The 21,742-nt window shown below is 38.5% G+C and overlaps 1 protein-coding gene across 4 annotated transcripts in view; it reads left to right on the top strand.

Annotated features, from left to right (window-relative positions):
- Nucleotides 1-21,742, top strand: part of GLIS3 (GLIS family zinc finger 3) — a 553,880-nt gene that overhangs the window by 196,212 nt on the left and 335,926 nt on the right. For all 4 annotated transcript variants that reach the window (XR_010729083.1, XM_066257180.1, XM_066257178.1 and 1 more), the window contains one exon: nucleotides 7,822-8,941. Coding sequence is in view for 3 of the 4 variants with exons in the window: in XM_066257180.1 (XP_066113277.1) it covers nucleotides 7,822-8,941 (1,120 nt within the window). In the remaining variant the exon portion in view is untranslated. The remainder of the gene's footprint in view (nucleotides 1-7,821; nucleotides 8,942-21,742) is intronic.

Raw genomic sequence — 21,742 nt, 5'->3', positions numbered from 1 at the left:
TGTTCCATGTGCATCTGTCTTACTTGTTCATTTTTTAGTGTAGATGTTGCAGTGTCTCTAGACTGCTTTACAACTGTTTTATCTAACATCAGTGGTGGGATTCAAATAAGTTCACAACTGGTTCTCTGCCCTAATGACTATTCTAAGTATAAAAAAAATATACCAAAAGGTGGTTTATTATTTCATGCATTTAATACTTAAATAAGAACAATAAAAGAGGTACACAAAACTACATTGTTATAAAAAAAGTTTTAAAATATTAATGAAAAAATAATAAGTAATACCTGATAGAAAACAATAAAACTATCATTTAAGATATCTCCATATTGCTTCTTGATTGGCATCCTCACTTGCCATTTTTTTCACCTGTGGACAGAATGAACATCACTGCAGGCACTTAGAATACAGTGTTGTGCAAATGAACATTAAAAAAGAGTAAGGAATGTAAATTTGTGATTTCCACATTGAGTGGCTGCCCAGGCACCTACCTTAGAGAGAACCCTGATTACAAGTGTCATTTTAACAACTGGTTCACTGAACGCAACAAAAAATTAGGTATCGGTTCTAATGAGCTGGTGCAAACCAGCTGAATTCCACCACTGTGTAACATCTATCCTCCTGTCCACTCATCTACAAGTACCTATTAAGTACCTTATGTCTGCATAGTCCAACAATTTAAGTTTAGGGAGATAGTAGAAAAATGAAGATTGAAATAATAAATTTCAGGACTTTATGATGTGTCTAGGAAGACATACTTTCATGTATGCATTACAAAGCATTTCAACACAGTATCTGATTAGGTGCCAGAATAACTAGGTCAATAGATGCTGCATATTGCTCCCTGGGAGAGAATTGGATAGGAAAAGGGAAACCACCCCCTCAGAAAATCCATATCTTAAGGTTGATATTAGAGGGACATAAAAACAAAATGCTTCACAATGTGTCAGGTTCATTCTATGTTTGAAATGAATTATTTCATCTTCTAGAAGTTACATTCTTGGAGAAACACAATCCAAAGTTTTTTCCTTTTAGTCCTGGCTCTGCTGTTACTGATTTTGCAAAGGAATTTGACTCGCCAGACCTCTGCTTCCCCTTCTTGGGGGTGACGGGGTGGACTGGCAATCTTCTGAGATGCTTTGCAGTTTTGGGATCCTCTTTTCCTTCCTCCTCCTTTTCTGTCTATCCCTCCTTCCTTTTTTTTGTATCTCTGCACTGTGCTCCTGGCTGTTATTTGAGACTCTGAAATCATAGTTCCTGGATCATTTTTTATGCCAATTTTTTCATAATATGGAAACTTATTTTTCACCCAAGATTTTTTGTGATAGGAAGCTGCCGCTGTCATTTTCTCATTGATGATTATGCCTTGAGGGACTCCTCAGAGTTTCTGAGTGTTGCATGTAAAATTACCTGTACTCATGGGGTAAGTGTCATTGGAAAGCCTTCGGATTCCTGTAGGTGGCAAGTCTAGCCCATGCTTTGTAGGCAGAGTCATAATTAATGGAGAAACTGATGCTTCTCCAGCTATGTACCTAATGTACTCTTTCATAGATTGACCAGGGAAGGGTTATTATCTTAGTGTTTTCTGGCACATTTTATTCCTTAACATAATTTTATATCCTTAAAAGATAACATCTTAAAGATGCACTGACATATGTTTTTGACCGACTAAGTACTCTAGGAGTCCTCCTATTGAATAATTTTTTTTGCAGGATTGGCAAAGAAACAGGAGTTGGAAAGTGATTTGGTGACGTATGAAACTTTTAGCAATTTGGAAGCTCACATTTATTTGTTAACTCTTGGTTTGTGTGCTCTATCAGATGAGAGAAAGGGTAGGAAGCAACAGTTCAACTTGAAGGCAATTGGTGTTTAGATATAAGGATGGAGAGAAAATCAGTTTGTGTTCTGTCCATGGGAGGAGTTGGGGGGGAGGAACTTTGAATTGTTTAGTCTGAATGATGGCCAACCTATAGAAAGCTATAAATTTTATTGGTTTTTCCTGATTATCTATGTAATTCTTACTCATTGTAGAAAATGTAGAAAATATGGAAAAGCACAAAGCAGTAAATGATAGTCATCTTGAATCCTACCACCCACAGGCAACCACGGGTGGAGTTTTGATACATATTCTTCTCCTTCTAACTTTGTGCAAACACATACATCATAAGCATAGGTTTTCCTTTGTACTAAATTGATCTAATAATATACATAGTGTTATAATCACTTTGTTCAATTAATATAATTATTTTGTTCAGTTAATATAAACACTTTCTTTTGCAATGAAAGTAGTTTTCAGCATTATACAATGGCTTCTTTCTACCCAAGATTTTATTTTATTTAAAAAGTGTATAAATAAAACTATAATTTTTATCACTCTTTTATTACTGGGCTTTTAGTTTCCATTTATTTCAACATTATATGTAATACTTTATTGGGTCAATCTTGTAAATATTTTGTTGCTTATCTCTGGTTATTAGAATAAATTCTGGCCCTAGCTGGTGGCTCAGTGATAGAGCATCGACCTGGAATGTGCAAGTCCCGGGTTTGATTCCCAGTCAGGGCATATAGGAGAAGTGACCATTTGCTTTTCTACCCCTCTCCCCCCCCCCTCTTTCCCTCCCACAGCCATGATGGATTGATTCGAGCATGTTGGCCCCGGGTGCTGAGGATGGCTCTGTGGAGCCTCTGCCTCAGGTGCTAAAAATAGCTCAGCTGCAAGCACGGCCCCAGATGGGGGTTGCTGGGTAGATCCCAGTCTGGGCATATATGGGAGTCTGTCTCTCTTTCTCCTCTCCTCTTACTTAAAAAAGAAAGGATAAATTCTTAGAAGTAAAATTTGCTGGAAATGTACAATTTTAGGCTTTTGATAGGCATTCTTAAACTGCACTACAGAAAAGGCTTACCCTTTTGTAAACTCACCTAGTCTGAGAGTTCATTTTTTCCCATATCTTATGAAATACTAGGAATTATTATTTTTATTACTTTTGCAAATTTGTTTTGCAAAATGTTATTTTATAAGATTTGCATCTCTTAATGATTGAAAATGTTTAGTTTTTATAGATTTACTGACTGCATTTCTTCTTTTGACCTCCTTTAAGTTGTTCTTTTTTCCCCCTGGAGTGCTCATCTTGGAAAAAAGCACTCTTTCTTAGCTTTGATGAGTTCTAATTAATCCAATGATGAGAATCATGCCCTAATGCTATGTATTAATTTATTAATATCCCAACCATTTCTGATTAGCCCTGCTTAATGAGAAATACAAACTATACTTTACCCTCCTAATAATCCAGGAGCTATTCTTTTTTTTTTTTTTTTTAATGAGAGAGATAGACAGACAGACAGACAGGGACTGACAGGAAGGAAGAGAGATGAGAAGCATCAATTCTTTGTTGAGGCACCGTAGCTGTTCATTGATTGCTTTCCTATATGTGCCTTGACCGGAGAGCTCCAGCCAAGCCAGTGACTTCTTGCTCAAGCCAGTGACCTTTGAGTTCAAGCCAGTGATGATGGAGTCGTGTCTTATGATCCCACGCTCAAGCCAGCCACCCTGCTCTCAAGCTGGTGAGCCCATGCTCAAGCTGGCGACCTCGAGGTTTTGAACCTGGATCCTTAGAATCCCAGGCTGATGCTACATCTGCTGTGCCACTGCCTAGTCAGGCCAGGAGCCATTCTTTATTTAGGCATTCCAAAAATTCTAATACAGAGACTGTTGTATATATTTTTCCTAAAGTAACAAGGCTGAGGTGCTGATGTAATAACTTCATACAGTCGCTTCATAGATATACAAATCTGGCAAAAGTTGGGCAGTATAAGAGAGTGGATGCTACTTGCATGGGTTTTGTATTTGTTTCGTTTTTATAGTGATTTTATAACCATTGTGATTCTATATTTTATGATTAAATTATTTATAAACTACCTGAAAGTATTACCCTGTTTTATGGATGATGGATCCAACCTATGATAGAAAGTCTAAAAGGCTTTTTGCCTAGTGTCACTTAGCTTGTCAGTTACAAAGTTCAACTATCAATCTAATAATGTCACTCCAGATCCAAAAAGGCACCGCATTTTTCTCTCCTAAACCAGAAATTATTGAAGTGGTTTCTAGGGATGGAGTTTCCTAGGGTTTCCTTTTGAGTTAGACTATGTCCACAAAGCTCAGTGGAGGCCAAGGGGGTGAGATTGGCGTCTGGGTGCTCTGTAAGTTCTGACATTTTATAAAGTCCTCCTGTGTTTAGCTGCAGTGCTAATTCTTCCCGGGATTTGTCCAGGCACGTAGACAAGAACTTCCATATAGACTAGGACAGGGGTAGTCGACCTTTTTATTTTTTTATTTTTTTAAAGTTTATTTTTTTATTTATTCATTTTTAGAGAGGAGAGAGAGGGGGAGAGAGAGAGACAGAGAGGAGAGAGGAGGAGCTGGAAACATCAACTCCCATATGTGCCTTGACCAGGCAAGCCCAGGGTTTCGAACTGGCGACCTCAGCATTTCCAGGTCAACGCTTTATCCACTGTGCCACCACAGGTCAGGCCTAGTCGACCTTTTTATACCTACCACCCACTTTTATATCTCTGTTAGAAATAAAATTTTCTAACCGCCCACCGGTTCCACAGTAATGGTGATTTATAAAGTAGGGAAGTAACTTTACTTTATAAAATTTATAAAGCAGAGTTACAGCAAGTTAAAGCATATAATAATAATTACTTACCAAGTACTTTGTGTCAGATTTTCGCTGAGTTTTGCAGAATAAATCTTTATAAAACAACTTACTATAGTTAAATCTATCTTTTTATTTATACTTTGGTTGCTCCACTACTGTCTACCATGAAAGCTGGAACACCCACTAGTAGGCGATAAGGACTAGGTTGACTACCACTGGACTAAGATGTGTGTGTGTGTGTGTTTCTCTCTCTCTCTCTCTCTCTTGCATCAGTTTGAGGAATTATACATGATCTGTAAGTTATATTTCTTTTGAGCTTGGCCTTGGACCAAGCAATTCAGCTTGGCGATCACTCCTCTTATAGCCCCATGAGATTTACTGAACTCTTGCTTTACTATCCACCCTAACTTGTTTTACTGATAGTTTCTGAATTTTCTATATTGGTTTTATTTTGTTTGAGCTATAATCATGTTTCTTTCACATATAGCTCCAAATTAACCAGTCACCAGAAATAATATCGTAAGGATCAGATGAACATTTAGAAATGGAGATTGCTTTCAGCAAGGTGATAGAACACAGCTTTTTGTGTCACTGTCTTTCCCATAGGCCTGGTGTGTGTAGCAGCAGGGGTTACAGGAGAGAGTCCTTTGGAACCTTTCACAGTCATTCAATATATTGTTGCAGAAAGAGAACAGAAAGTGTGGGTTTCACTCATAGCATGTGTGACTATAAGCCTGTTATACCAGGTCCTTTAATCAAGCAGAACACTATCGACCACACGTAGGATATGATGTGGGGAAAATAACAGAGGATGTATGTGATTCAGCTAGGTGACTGCATATTAAATGCTGCTTTGTCTTTCTATAAGGAATTTGGTCCTTAAATAGAAGTTACTTTAAAAATCCAGCTTATTTACCTCACAGGCTGTATCAAATGAAATAATAAATGTGAGGGAAAATGCTGTGTAACCTATAAAGGATGGTTAGTTCTCATTATATTGATTATGCTTAACAATTCTTTGAAAGTAAAGTATGAAAACTATGTATCTAATGCTCATGGGTAATAGGGGAGATAAGAATGATCCCTTCTGTGGAAAGGCTTTGAATTTAATTGAGGAAGATAATTTTATTGAGGAAGTTTTTCTTTGGAAAGAGGACTCTTATTAAAAGCTAGTGTATTTGGGGGAAGGTTTGTGAGTTAGATCTTTGAAAGATAAAAGATCTGGGTAATTGCACAGCGATGAGCTTACAAATGGCTAGGCAAATGCCATTTGTTGTAAGTTTTGTTCTTATCACTGTTTGAGATAGAAAAGACAGTTCTCTATGCTTACTGAGTAGAATTTAGACTTTGCTTTCTGAAAAATATATGAGACCTGTCTTATAAAACTGATATTTGAAGAGTTAAGGAACATGCCTGCATGGGGTTGTGCTCAGATTTAAATTGAACCACAGTTAGATATAATTTGAGAAAAGTACGAACCAGCTCTGCACAATGGAACAAATAAACATGTCTTAATATAGGCTGCCCTCAAACCAAATAACATAATTACATGTACCACGCACATACAGTTAGATAAAATACTTCCTGGCTGTCGTTCATGGCTTAAAAATCCAAAATGCTCCAAAGTGACAGTGACCAGGCAAATGTACCATTTGAGAAACTTCTATAAACTTTCTCAACCTCGGGGTATAAAGCAAAGTCAGTTTTCTTTGCCTCATATATGACACAATGACTGATTTGGCCTGGGTCAGGAAGTAACTCCTGGATCTCCCTGGGGAAGGGACCAAAAGGCCCTTGACATTCAATCACCAGGAACCTTCATCTGAGTCTGCAGGGAATGCTACACGCTGTGGGTGTGCTGGGAAAATAATTGAAAGTGTCCATGGGGAATTAAAAAATAGATGGCTCAGAAACCACTTTGGGGCTTGCAAAAGAACTTTAGCCCGAATATAAGGATGCAGACCAAGAAAAAATCCGTGTCAAGGGCAACTGGACACAAATTCTTGCTGTGTTTGTCATTGGTAAACATTACTTCACCCAATGGAAACATCACATCCATAATGCTGTTATCTGTCACCTTATACTGTACATTTCCAAGCTGAGATAGTTTCTGGCTATTCTGCTTGTAGGACATAGTGTTCCTGGCTTCCATTTTGTAAAGAAGAGCAAGAAGAGAATGCTTCTCTTCTCCCTCAGTTCCTTTACAACAGGATGCTGTTTTAACAGCTGGAAGTAGAGTATGGGTTGTTCTGGGACGACAGACATTTATATAATGTTTTGTTTTTGTTAATTTTTTTTGTCAGAAAAATGATCTCTGTAAAAAGCCAATATAGGTACATAGAAACAAGCCAGGTTTTTCTGACACACTCCATGTCTGAGTTGAGAAATATAGAGTTATATCTAGCCTTTGTGACAAATTTTCTATCCAAGGGTAAAGCTTTTCTCTTCAGTGATTTTTAAGGCAATGATGTAAAGCAAAATGAATTTTAAGTGGCCAGACTGTATATTACAAACCATTTTAATATGCAGGTAAATATTGTGATGTGAGGTATGTTTTGGAAAAGAGTAAGAAGAACAGGAGGGAATTGTTGCAAAGTGAAGAAATTATTATTAGGTGCCCTGGATGACCCTTTGACTTAAGAACTTGCTTTTTTTTCAAATCAAGCATGGGTTTATGTTTTACCTCGCTAAGTCGATTTTACTCAAAGACTGGGACTTTGTTTAGACTTGGATTCCCTACAATGCCTGTTGGTAGTGTGTTGTACACAGTAAGTGCTTAATAAATACTTACTTTTTTGGTTTGCCATGACAAGCATCAATAATTATTCCCAGGTCTCTAATTTCCTCCCTACATTAAAAATGTTAAAAATAAAGTGAAGACTATTTATTATCATTAAAATATTAAAAATATTTATAACAATAGATCTTTTGTTCTATTAGTCCAGTGAGCATTAGCCTTTATTGTTCTTGGTCAAATGTTATTTACCTGAAACTAAAAGCTTTGGTGTTATCTTAGCCAAAGAATGTGTGTTTAGCTGAGAATGTTAATTAGGGGAAATACTTAAAGGATTGTCAATGCAGTGTTCTTTTAGCTCTTAAGCAATCTGTATTCTGCTAAAATGTTTGTCTTTTTTGTTTTTTTCTTCCCTTCTGGCTGCTGTTTCAGGTCCCTTATTTCACGAGAGTCTTTGGCGTCCACGAATTTAAGTCTGACAGAAAGTCCATCTGCTTTCAGTGTGAAACAAGAGTGGTCTCCCGGATACAGGGCTCTCCCTTCACTCTCCTCCAATTACAGCTCTCAAAATGGCATTGATCTAGGGGACCTCCTTAGCCTTCCTCCTGGGACAGCCATGTCCAGCAACAGTGTCTCTAACTCATTACCATCCTACCTTTTTGGAATGGAAAATAGCCACTCTCCTTACTCCAGCCCCCGACACTCTTCAACCAGGTCTCACACGGCCCGTTCCAAGAAGAGAGCACTGTCCTTGTCCCCATTGTCCGATGGCATTGGGATAGATTTCAATACCATCATTCGCACCTCTCCCACATCCTTGGTCGCCTACATCAACGGATCGAGGGCTTCCCCAGCCAACATATCCCCGCAGCCCGAGGTTTATGGGCATTTCCTGGGAGTGCGCGGTAGCTGCATCTCCCAGTCATGCTCAGTGCCTAATAACCAGAAGGGTGTGCGGGTGGCCAGCGGAGGCCTGGCGCTCCCAGTCTACGCTGAGGACAGCACACTGGAATACGAGCGCATGCAGCAGCTAGAGCACGGCAGCCACCAGCACGGCGTGGTCAACAACATGGTGGTGCAGCACGGCCTGTCAGGCTCCAATGGCCAGCCGGCCAGCCTGCTGAAGACGGAGCGCGTGGATGATTTCCCCAGTGGGGCTCTGGACCTGCCCCACGAACCTCCTCTGCCTCCTCTGCCACCACCACCTCAAGGCCCCCCACCCCCGTACCACGCCCACCCTCATCTGCACCACCAAGAACTGGTCTCCCACACCCAGACTCTGGCCCTGCCCCAGAACGCACTGGAGGAGGACGGGGAGATGGACGACCTCGGGGGTAAGCACTGCTGTCGCTGGATCGACTGCAGCGCCTTGTATGACCAGCAGGAGGAACTTGTGCGGCACATCGAGAAGGTTCACATAGACCAGCGCAAAGGGGAAGACTTTACTTGTTTCTGGGCAGGGTGTCCTCGAAGGTACAAGCCATTCAACGCCCGCTATAAACTGCTGATCCACATGAGAGTCCATTCTGGAGAGAAGCCCAACAAGTGTACGGTGAGTTTTCCAAAGACCTTGGGAGACCATTGAAAGTGCGTTTTTCCAAAGTTGGCCCACATATTAGGGGACATTTTCCCCTTCTGTGGAATTTGGGTAACGTGTGGGGGTCTAGGCATCCCTGAGATTTGACTCCTCTTTAGTGGAGGAGTCTAAAGGTTTCTTTAATTATTAGCTGCTGGGTGCCCCTTCACTTCTTGATTCTCTTCTGCAAATGTAAATGATCCTGTGTGTGTATGTGTGTATGTGTGTGTGTAGCGGGGGGAGGGGGGAGGAGGTTGTTGATCTTGGAAAACAGATGCTTTCCCCACACAACTTGAAGCTACTGAAATGTGCAGGGCAGAGGAACATACCAGCTGCTTTATGTCTTTTCCAGAGCAAATATACAGTGATTTTTGGTTTTCTCTAATAACCAAGCCATATTGAGGGTGAGGGAGGGATGGCTCTAATATTTGGAAAGGAACTCACATTTAGCAACTTGGCTGGTAAAAATGTTGCTGCATGCACCCTCTCGCCTGCCTGCACAGTGCACACTCCAGGGCTGTGAGGCTAGTTAATGATTTATAGCCAGCATAAAACACCCAGGGGACACCCCAGGGGCAGAGTCTCACAGGATCTCACTGAATTTTAAGGAGAGCGAATTTTGTGGAAAGATATAGGAGAAAGAACCAAGAGAGGAATGTCCCTTTGGTGTTGAAGGTAGTGGACACAGTGTCTCTTTTTACTCTGCTTCCCCCTTTCACAATATCAATACTGGAACTATCTCCATTTCTTGGCAAAATTGACCAATTTTTTTTATTAATATGACTCTTAAATGATTTCACAATCATTTTACACCTAACAGAAACCCTCAGTGTTTATAAGCAGGACATCACCCTTGGGATGACAGGGTAGCTTTGCACAATCTCAGCTCACTTAGTTCTTGGAAGAAGAGCATGTGTTTTATGAGTTTAGGTGGAAAGGGTTAGTTATTTCTTTTAAAGTGAAGACTTGAGAGTTGTAGGTACTCCCTGGATATTTAATATGCTACAGGTTCCTAAATGTGTGAAATATATAAATTGTTTTGAAAAGAACTTATTTAGATTGGCATTCTCCTTTCTCCAGACAGAATTCTCCTTTCTATTGCAGGTCTTAATGATAAAGAATCTGGACCATTGATTATAGATTAGCCAAACTGTCTGATTCCAGTAAAAGCAAACAAAACAGAAGCTCTTTTTCACTATCCACTAGATATTTTTGAAAGAGTTTTAAGAGTTTCTGGCAGAATGAGAGAATTGCATTTCTTGTCGTTACATTATGCCCCATGTTGTGATTTTTCTTAAGGAGAACTTGAAGCTGATACATTGTGAGAATGCAGGTTATATGAGTGAAAAGAATAATTACATTCCAGGCAGCAAAACCTTACCCTGTCAGTAGGGTTCTGCATTAAAAATGCCAGAAAAAGACAAGCAATTGAAGGCAATTCCATTTACTCTTTTTGGAACACTGAACACTCAGGCCTATTGCAGGCAGGAAAGACATTCAGTCTCTGAGCGAAAACAGCCCAACCTTTTAGTTATGACTAATCCTGGCTGAAAATAGTTTGCTGGATTTGGCTTTACTGAAAAAGAACATAAAGGCTTAAATTATCCAAAAAATATTTTTGCATTGCAAAATTAATTTTTGTGTAATAGGATCTCCCCATTTTCCCACTGTTCTTAGATTTTGCAAAGGCATATAACAGGTTGACTTTTGCTAAAGTGCATGATGACTATTAAAAATAGAAATTCTTCAGTAAAAGAATAAGCTGGGTGGTGAATGCTTGCAGGGCTCTGCATAGCTTTTCACTGTATTGTTCAGGATGGGTATGGAAGGTGATTTCTCTCTCCCCTAGTCTGCCCACTTCATACTTCTAATTCCATATCAAATTTAGAACCACAAAGCATTTACTTATACATGTTATAGTGCAATGTATTTATACAAAACAGGATTTCTTAGGAGCTGACTGCTTGGAGTAAGAGTTCTAGTCTTGGGGATACTTGTATTTTTAGCAGGAAAACATCCATTTTCATATAACACATAAATATCATGAACATTATGTCTTCTAATACTGTTATGTTGCTACATGTCTTTAATATGTAGGGCTATAGCTAGCTGGCAACAAATAATTTTGCTATGAGAGTTTAGCAGTCTTCTCAAGTTGCAGTCTACTGATAGAAGACATTGTGCTTAATGTGAGTACACATCTGAAAAAGATGCATTCTTCTGCCTTTTGTAAAACCAGTCTTTACACATTTGGAATGCAGACACAAAGACCTGATAAAACTGAAACATTGCATCTTCTACTACTTTGAAATCTGATGGTAGTTGATTCAAAGCTCAAGATCCTCGCCAAGTAAAATGACTACATTCCTCTTTTGGAGACATGAAGTGATCTTTGGGCTTTTGTGGCTGTGTCACATGCTGCAAACACTAGGAGCATTTTAAATTATAAGACCCAGGCCACTTTGTTCAACTGTTATAAATTTTCTGCGGACCATAGTTAAGAGTTAGTCATCATTTTCACTCACTTAGCTTATTGACCCAAGAAAGATGTGATGACCCAGTAATGCTTGGTGACCATGGATACAAGCAGCATAATGGACTTCTGGGACTCATGGTAGAAAAATGGTGTATGAAAGGGCTACTCAGTGATAGCTTGCTTACAGTAATAGGCTACCACTGGTATCCTCCCTTGACGCCGAATTCCACTCCATGCATGGGAGAACGCATTCTCAGAAACTCTGACTGTAACCCCTCAGCATTACTTTGAATTCTGGGTTTCAGATCACTTAAGATTCTAGATGGCAGAACTGGAGTTGTATTGTTAATATATTATTTTGTTAACTTACTGGAAGAAGAGAATTTTTTTTTCTCTTTCCCACCTGTATAACTCCACCCTTCTGTAAATCTCATTGTTCTTGCATTTGTGGAAGGCCAAACCAGGTGCTCTCTTTTCAGGCCTGGCCTTGATTAAAGATATTCTTAGCCAATGGAAAGGCCTTGAGAAGGAAAGGCCCTATTAGGCAGACAGGCAAACCTCAGTAAATCATAAACTGTGATTAACATCATCTTATTTCCATGTCTAACTTGACCCTGTAGCAGAACCAGATGGCCGAGGATAACTTGAGACTATGGAGTTTGACTCCAAAGGGATATATATATATATATATATATATATATAATATTAATTAATTAATTAATTTTTTTACAGAGACAGAGAGTCAGAAAGAGGGATAGATAGGGACAGACAGGAACAGAGAGAGATGAGAAGCATCAATCATTAGTTTTTCGTTGCGACACCTTAGTTGTTCATTGATTGCTTTCTCATATGTGCCTTGACCGCAGGCCTTCAGCAGACCAAGTAACCCCTTGCACGGGCTATTGACCTTGGCTCCAAGCCGGTGAGCTTTTTGCTCAAACCAGATGAGCCTGCGCTCAAGCTGGCAACCTCGGGGTCTCGAACCTGGGTTCTCCACATCCCAGTCCGACGCTCTATCCACTGCGCCACTGCCTGGTCAGGCTATATATTTAATTTAAGAAAGATCAGGTAGGCTAAGAGATGGCAAGGTGTACAGAATTAATCGATAAACTACATATTATAATCGTGTCCCAAATTATATTCAGACAATAAATATGTGTCAACCACTTCATTATTGTAAATACTCTTGCTGTGTGATACATATGGCAAAAAATAACAGGGCCAGTGTCATTAAACTTCTTTAGGCTAATGTGAGTTTTAGGAAGAAAATATTTGAAAAATAAGAAAATCAACACCTATGTATGGAATAGAGTTTGCTTTTTCTTCTTTTTTTTCCTACATTACAAAGTAAAAATGTGTTTCTTAATGTTTCTTTATTTTGGCTTAAGAAAGTTTTGTGCCATGAATAGGTGGCATTTAATCAAATCAGACAAACAGAAAGCATATAGAAATAACTTTAATTAAAAAACTTACATAGAAGATTATAATATCAAATATGACAAAAAGATTTGAGTTTATTTGCCTGAACAGCTTGCATTTGTCTGGCTTTTGTTTTCATTAAAAAAAAAATAAGTGTATAGTAAAACTACAAGCCATATATATATCTGAGTCCATTCACTGCTGTGTACTAACTGAAGTAATTTCTAGGTACAAAATCATTCTTTTTAGACCTTCGTAAACTTAGATAAACCCCAACACTGATGAATAGCAGAATTAACAAAACTTTTGAGTATTTCTGGGTATAATGGTACTGAATTCTATTACATTTTCCTGAGATGATAAGGTTTCAAATTTGCAAGCCAGAACAAGTCTTGGAGTCGTTGAATTTCTTTCCTTAACCCGTTTCATGTTCCTAAAAACGTAACCCCAAACTATAGATGTACACTAACCTTCCCTAACTGTATCCATAGTAATGGTTCCAACAGAGCGTATGCCAAGAATGTTTTTACTGTATGTAGGTCGTTTTGCTATTGAGGCGAAGAGTGTGCAATGCCTGGGTAGTATTCCCAGGAAGGTGTATTCTGAATGAGCTGAAGCTTGCTCAATCTGCCAGTGCATCTTGAAAGAAAGTCTATCTGATTGGAACAGAGTAAGCAGAGGGATAGAATCCTGCTGCTAGGATTAGAAAACATTGATGGCTTCCTTCATGCACAATAGAAAGCAGTTGTGCTGGGAGGTTAGGGAGTGTTAATAACGGAATTAGGGGGAATGTGGGTCGCCACTTAAACTTTGCTTATTTTTCCTAGATGAATTTTATCCAATAGCAAAAAGAAATTTTGCAAAACTTTTACCCACCCACAGATTTTCACGAAAATGTCACTGACCAAAGACAGCTTTGAATTTTGTATGAATTGACTCATTTCTCCACAGGCATTTTGCCTGGCAAAATCCAGAGTATTTGCTTTGGCTCGAATACTGGGCAGTTTGCTTTTTAAGTAACATTGGATTATGAGTACAAGAAAATAAATACAGAGCTAGGGCCATGTCCCCATTCCGCTTTAATGGACTGATTTATGGGTTCATGGGCCAGCATTAGCCATGAAAGACATTTCTTGAGGAAAAGTAAATTCAGTATAAACTCTGGAAGAAGGTTTTATTCCACATCCTTTATTTTGTTATTTTGATAAGACTTGGTATTGATGTAGGGACCACAATAATATGACTAGAGGAGACCTTAGGAAAATATCATCTAAGCATAACTCTTAGTTACTACTCTACAACCTTCATTTTAACACAGTTAATAATTTCTCATATTTTCAAGTATTAATGAGGATATGGAGAATGGGGAATACTTTAATATGACTGGAAAGTGTAAATTGGTATAATCACTTTGGAAAAAAAATCGGGGCCTATATAGTAAAGATGAAGATGAGCATATCTAATAAACCCATGTTTAAGTGTCTACCTCCCCTTGAGAAGCTCCTGCATAGGGTGGCAGGAAAACACACAAAAAGGAATTTGTTGTGCCTCTGTTTTCAAAAGCTATATATGACCTAAGTGTCCATAGTTAATGTAAATAAATAAACTGTGGTTTAATCCTAATGAAATAATATGAGGGATTTTAAAATTAATGAACTAGATATGAACTTCTATATAGATAGATAGATATTACTATGGATAAATCTCAAAAAACAATGTTGAATAAAAATTAAGTACAAAAGGATAAATACAGTATACAGTTTATGTATCTTTAAACCAGAGGTCTCAAACTCACGGCCCGCCGAACAATTTTTTACGGCCCGCAGACTAATCCATGAACTACAGTTTCTGGTCGTTTTGTGACACTGAAAAGTGTTGCGTAACAGTTGCCTTTTGTAGACCTAGTGCGGCCCGCTGAATGGCTGTGATCTTGCTCTGCGGCCCACATGCTGAGTTGAGTTTGAGACCCCTGCTTTAAACACACACTAAGCAATATTATTATAGTTGTTGTAGGTACATAGTTACTTGCTTAAACAATAAAATTGTGTGTTCAGGGTAATAAACGACCGTAAGATAGTAGATACTTTTAGAGCAGCGATTTTTAACGGGTATGTTGCAAGAATTTTTATTTTATTTATTTTATTTTGATTTTTTTTTTGATTTTTTATTGACTTTATTGGGGTGACATTGGTTAATAAAATTATATAGATTTCAGGTCTGCAATTCTAAAATACATCATAAACAGTGATGAAAGAATTTTTAAAATATGCAGTACCTATTTAGTCAGGGGCACTTACCTCTTTTACTTTAGATTGTAAAATAAAAAATGACAGCAGCCCACACAATGATAGCAGTCCACTATAAATCAAAATTATACCTATTTTTTTTGTTAGGCAAAAAATATAATATATTTTTTTGGTGTGCTGCAGAGTTTTAGCGATTAATGTGTGTCATGAGATGAAAAACATTGAAAATTGCTGTTCTAGAGTGCAAAGAAATAGGAAGAAATGTAATATGAGAAATTTTGCTTTATCTTTTTTCCTTCAAAAAAGAGAGAACTGAAACAAATACAGCAAAGTACTAATTTCTTTTTAACTCGGTGGTGGTAACATAGGGGTCACAGGCACCTTATAATATTTTCATGCCTTGCTGCCTGTGTTGAAATATTTCATAACTTTAAATATATATTTTTGTTTAAAACTATAAGAACATCAAACTCATACATTTTTTTCAGATGAGAGGGACAAAGCCTAGAGATACTAAGTGATTTTTCTAAGACTAGTAAGTTTTTTGGTTTTGACTACTTATTGCCTCCTGGGCAGTGGTCCTTGAATGACATTGGAATCCCTCACAGAGCTTTATATAGTATACACACCTGACTCCTACCCGGAGTCTGTAATGCAGTCGGTGTGGGTACAGCTTCCCAGGTGATTCTAATGGACAGCCAAGGGTGAGAGCCAGTGCTCTAAAAGCTTTCCTGTCCTGACATTGAACGTTCCAGATAAATGAAAGAGACTACCTTGTCATTTCAGTTAAGGTGTAGGGAGGCTGCGTTTAGGAGAGAGTACACATTCATTATCATCAGTGTCCTCACAGCGATTAGAGTAATTTTGTGTTCTCTTGGAATCAAATTCAGGGACATGAGATAAGATAAGAGAGTGATTCTGGTAGTGGCAGAAGGCTTTCAACGGAGTTGAATTTCATATTCAGAGTACACTTTTTCGACAATTAATAGTCAAAGGTTGGGATGAGACTGCTGAGCAATATCTGTCATCACCACCTCCTTGCCTCCCTGAGTTAAAAGTGGAACTGACAAATCTGTCACATCATTCCCATTTTTAAAGGTAAGATAGTGTTCTCTCTTTCAAATACAAAGCAGCCTTTCTACTTTTAATATAAAATGATCTTCAAAACAGTTTTGCTGCTATGGATATTTCTGAAGCATTAGTAAGTTACGAAAATATTTAGTTTTCCTTTTTATCAAATCTTCCTGATTTGATTAAATAAATAAAATTATCATTAATATCCTCTTTGTCTCTTGAGGCTGAAACACTACCAGTGAAACATCTGGTAAAGATCAGAGAGAGTGTAGCTTCCAAAACGTATCCACAAGGCATCAGTGTCAAATATAATATATTTAAGACAAAGTCAATAATCAAAAAAATAAAACTAAATTGCAAGACTCTTTCCCCCAAAGATTTTACATAAGAAAGAGATAACGTTATATTTGTCTGTGTATATACATGTTCAACATACTGTACAGATATGTTACCATAACTTACAAACCTCTTATAGGTAAAAGCAAAACCATAGAAATTTGTATCAGAAGGGGCATTAACCACAGTCTATAGGCATCTGTCAAATTCGATTTCATATCTCAAAACACAACTTAGAGACTTTTAATTTGGAGTGGTTTAATTTTATTTTCCTTTAGAAGACATTTAATCCATATTACCTGGGGACTGGCGAGTCATGAACTTTGTCATGAAAATAAATTTGTAGCATATTTGGGCAAACATTTTATAGCAAATTGTGGTTTACATTTCTTTGCCCTACGATTTGAGGATTAATGAAAACCAGTAGATAATGAGAAAACCTTAAGAGGTTAAATATTTGAGGCTTTATCCTCATTAGCAAAATCATTAACTACATGACAGTTAATGTTCCTTTTAGTTCATATTTGTTTTGTGGTTTTTCTCTAATTTCCATGCCCTGGAATAATGTTTTTAAAATTAGAAAGAATTATGTAGATCTTTTCGTAAATGATTTGAGTAAGGGAATACATTTCAAACCTTTAGAGGTTTATTCTTATGCAGATTTTAAAATGCCTTTTTTTCCCCCCTCCTTTTTTTCATTTATATGGCACCAGTATGGAAAATTAGTTTGGCAATTTATTGGAAATGTCTTTTGTGACCTTTGAAATATTTCTTGATTACTTGTATTTTGAGTGGTTGTGTTGACATCTTTGAGCTCAGATAGAATTTGAGTGTGTAGAGTGCAAGACCGAACACATTTACTTTTCCAAAAAGGAGGTTGTCTGATTCTCTTTGATCTTTCAGAAGTGTTTTCTTCAAGCTTTGGGTAGAATGATGTAGTAAAGAGAAGTTAATTTTTTTTTTCTGAGCAGATGTATTATTAGTTTTTACTATCATTACTGAGTCAGTCAGGGCTTCTAGATAATCAAGTAGACAGAGGATGTTGTAATCCTGGGCAGTGGATGTGTGACTGGCAAACACAGACCCTGGGTGCAGGCAGGCAGGTTTGATTTTTTATCTGTTTGGACTCTGGGCAGCCTTTATCCTGAGGGAAGATGAGTTGGTCTAATATGTGTCATCATCACTCATCTAAGAGGTTGGTGTAGATAGGAATTCGGTGAGAAAGTGGCGTGAAACCCGTGTGTTCTTATTTTGCAGAACAGTATTTATTTATTTGTTTGTTTATTTGTTTATTTATTTGGGTCATCTATACTGTACTTGAGTAAGGAGAATGACTAATTCTTTTGAAGAGAATTTTTAAGAATTTAAAAAATTTGAAAGTTGTTGAGATATGCACCCCCATGTTCATTGCAGCATTCTGATAGCCAAGATCTGGAAATAGCCCAGGTGTCCATCAGTGAATGAGTGGATAAAAAAAGCTGTGATACATATACACAATGGAATACTACATGGTCATGAAAAAGAAGGAAATCTTACCTTTTGCAATGGCATGAATGGGCCTGTCAATTATTATGCTAAGTGAAATAAGCCAGTCAGAGAAAGACAGTATCATATGATCTCACTTATATATGGAATCTAATGAACAAAATGAACTGAGGAATGGAATAGAGGCAAAGGTTGGGTCACAGGGAGCAGAGGGACAGCTGTCAGAGGGAAGGGGGATGAGGGGATAGGATGAGAGAAAGTGAAGGGATTAGTGAAATTATTTATATATATGTTATATTCTACATATATAATAAATAAATATATATATAGATATAGATATAGATATATAACACAGAGATACAGATAACAGGATAGCAAATCCCAGAGGGAAGAGGGGAGAGAGTCAGTAGGAGAGAAGCAAAAGGGGTGTAATGGGGGCACGTTGTTGGGAGGTGAGGGTGTTATATTGAGTGGGACACTTGAATCCATATTAACACAATATATTTAAAATTTAACTGAAAAATTCCAAAAAGAAAGTTGTTGAGAAATTAGAAAATGAGATGACTGGATTCTGGGCAGGTAGGGACATTGTGCTTCAAACTTAGGGTGACCGTATTCTTCAAATCAGGACACTTTTGAGAGTCAAAGCAGTTTCTTTTACTAAATATTAGTGTGTAAACCGGACATGTCAGGGGAAAACTAGAATGTGTAGTTGTCCTACCCGAATAGTATATGTACTGATGTGCCTACCCAGTCAGTGTGCGTTTATTCATCCACTTGGTCACTGAGTACAAGCCACATTCTATGCCCTGTCCTGGAAGGGTGGACATAAATGAAGCATTCCCTTGAGGAACACAAAAACTTCCAGGGATGACTGCTGTGAAAATAGCTATTTACACAGTAATGAAACAAGGACTGTGATAGCGATCTATACAAATTGTCTTAATAGGAAAACAAAGGAAGAAACTTTTAACAATGTCTAGAGAGTCTAGACAGGCTCCTTAGAGGAGGTGACTGCATCTTGAAACAAGAGAGTTATTCTACAGAAAAAGGGCAGGAGGCCATTCAAGTGGATACACTACACTATATGATAGCACAGCAGTGTGAACGAGCCCAGGGAAAGAAACAAGTCTCAAGTAGTTGACGATCCGAGACTAGGTAGGAATAGGAAGTGAGACTGGAAATTTATCTTGGACAAATCACAGAGGACCTTTATATCAAATTTGGATACATTTTTTTTCAAAATTGGAAAGAATCACACACCTAGTTAATACACATGCAAATCCGGTGAATCCAAAAAATAATTTCAGGAGCTAGCATCACTGGGTGTGCTTTAGTGCATGTGAAATGAAACTTTGATTTCCTCCAAACCATCTCTATTGTCTCTTAAAGTTTATAGTTTAACTCTTCATTAAAATGTATCTCTTGGCAGCCATCATATAACAGAAATTTTTCTTATGCCAAGAGACCAAGGAAGACTAGAGATCAAAGCTATTTGATCAATTATGTCAAAAGATTAAGATGTGGACAGAGGCTACATACATTATCCTGTACGAGTAGCCTTCCATTAGTTAAAGATTTCCTTTTCTAATCGGTAAAGAGTGAGGTACTGTTAAAGGGTTGGACAGGCACTCATTATGCTGAGCCTGTCAGCCCTTTTTGAGACTTCCTCCCCCACCCTTCACTGCTAAGATTTACTTTGCAATTTTTTCTTCTCAGACTGAATTAATACAGAATAGAGCTAATATTTGAGATGGATAGAAAAGTGCAAATTAAGACAGTCCTCATCAAAATGGCGCTCATTACCCGTGATTCAATCTCTCTAGACTGGAGAAGGCAGAGTGAGAGAGAGATTCTTTTTTTTTTTTTTTTTTTTTTTTCATTTTTCTGAAGCTGGAAACAGGGAGAGACAGTCTGACAGACTCCCGCATGCGCCCGACCGGGATCCACCCGGCACGCCCACCAGGGGCGAAGCTCTGCCCACCAGGGGGCGATGCTCTGCCCATCCTGGGCATCGCCATGTTGCGACCAGAGCCACTCTAGCGCCTGGGGCAGAGGCCACAGAGCCATCCCCAGCGCCCGGGCCATCTTTGCTCCAATGGAGCCTTGGCTGCGGGAGGGGAGGAGAGAGACAGAGAGGGAAAGCGCGGCGGAGGGGTGGAGAAGCAAATGGGCGCTTCTCCTGTGTGCCCTGGCCGGGAATCGAACCCGGGTCCTCCGCACGCTAGGCCGACGCTCTACCCCTGAGCCAACCGGCCAGGGCGAGACTCTTCTTTTGTTACTTGAGCTTTCTGCTCTAGCATCACTCACTTCACCTGGAGTTTGAACCTCCCAAGGTCAGACTGTTTGCCTGTGTGCCAGAGAGCACAGTCTAGAGCCAACCTCTGGACATAGATGTTCACTGTGTTCCAGATAGGCCATCTGATTGGCTTGTTCATAAAATTTACAATGCAGCATCTCAGGCATGGCTCTCCAGAATAATTATTTTTCTGTGTTTTGGAATGATTATTTAAGAGTGATTTAATTTCTAAGTTGGAGTTTGGATATTCGTCCTGGTAAGCCCATTCTTTGGTGATAAATATTGCTACTACTAAACTCTCTTTTGTCACTCCCTTCTGCCACTCCCAGTCACAATTTCTAGTGTGAAGGGATCAAATCTAAATGGTGCTTTGTTAGCCAAGAGAATGGATTTGTTGGTAAGGGAGCAGCTGTTGTGAAGGGAAAATGAGGGACCCCACTTTAAACAACATTCTGAAGTAGAAATTTGTCTCCCATTGTATTTGTAGTAACTCCTACTGTCTTGTTTCCTCACAATTTATGCTGCCTCAGGGTCCTTTGCTTTATTTCTTATTTTTCTCTCCACCTATTCAAGGCTTGTTTTGTGGAAAGAACTTCTGCAGAGATAACATTCATACATATAGATGGTGAATGATTGAGAAAAGATTCAGTGCTCTTGCCCTCCCAGGGATAGCTACATTTTTACTAGGAAAGAACTATTAAACTTCTCTTAGAATAAAAACTCCTTCAGGGAAAAAGGAGGGCAAAGAAAGTAATTTACAGAATCTGAGCTACTGGATTACTTTAATCCTCACTACAGCCCTCAGAGTAAAGTAATTTGTGTAGGTTGAAATTCATACTGTGTTCCTTCTACTATATTCAAAGATTATTATTCACCTTTGAGTCCTCCCACAGTATCTGCCCCAATGATTGTATTAACATAGAGTAGACCCCCAAATATATATGCATGCATATCTACCTACCTACCTGCCTATCAATATGTATATGGCTATAAATCACTAATTCCAAGTATACACACATACTTGGAATTAGTGATGAGAATACAACAAGGTTCATTATTCATTTGTTTTTATTTCTGTGACTATTTAAAATTTTCTATAATAAAAAGTTAAAAATAGTATATAAAATATTTTTTCTTATAGGAAAGAAAGACAGTTTGTTCCCTTCAACAACTTTGAAATTGATAGTGGATTTTTTTTTTTTTTGTATTTTTCTGAAGTGAGAAGCAGGGAGGCAGAGAGACAGACTCCTGCATGCGCCCCATTGGGATCCATCCAGCAAGCCCACTAGGGGGTGATGCTCTGCCCATCTGGGGCATTGCTCTGTTGCAACCAGAGCCATTCCAGCACCTGAGACAGAGGCCATGGAGCCATCCTCAGTGCTCAGGCCAACTTTGCTCCAATGGAGCCTTGGCTGTGGGGGGGGGGGGGAGAAGAGAGATAG

Source organism: Saccopteryx bilineata, chromosome 2 (genome assembly GCF_036850765.1).
Source record: "Saccopteryx bilineata isolate mSacBil1 chromosome 2, mSacBil1_pri_phased_curated, whole genome shotgun sequence".
NCBI lineage: Eukaryota > Metazoa > Chordata > Mammalia > Chiroptera > Emballonuridae > Saccopteryx > Saccopteryx bilineata.
The sequence above is the reverse complement of the archived record's forward strand: the minus strand, read 5'-3'. Positions and strand labels throughout refer to the sequence as shown.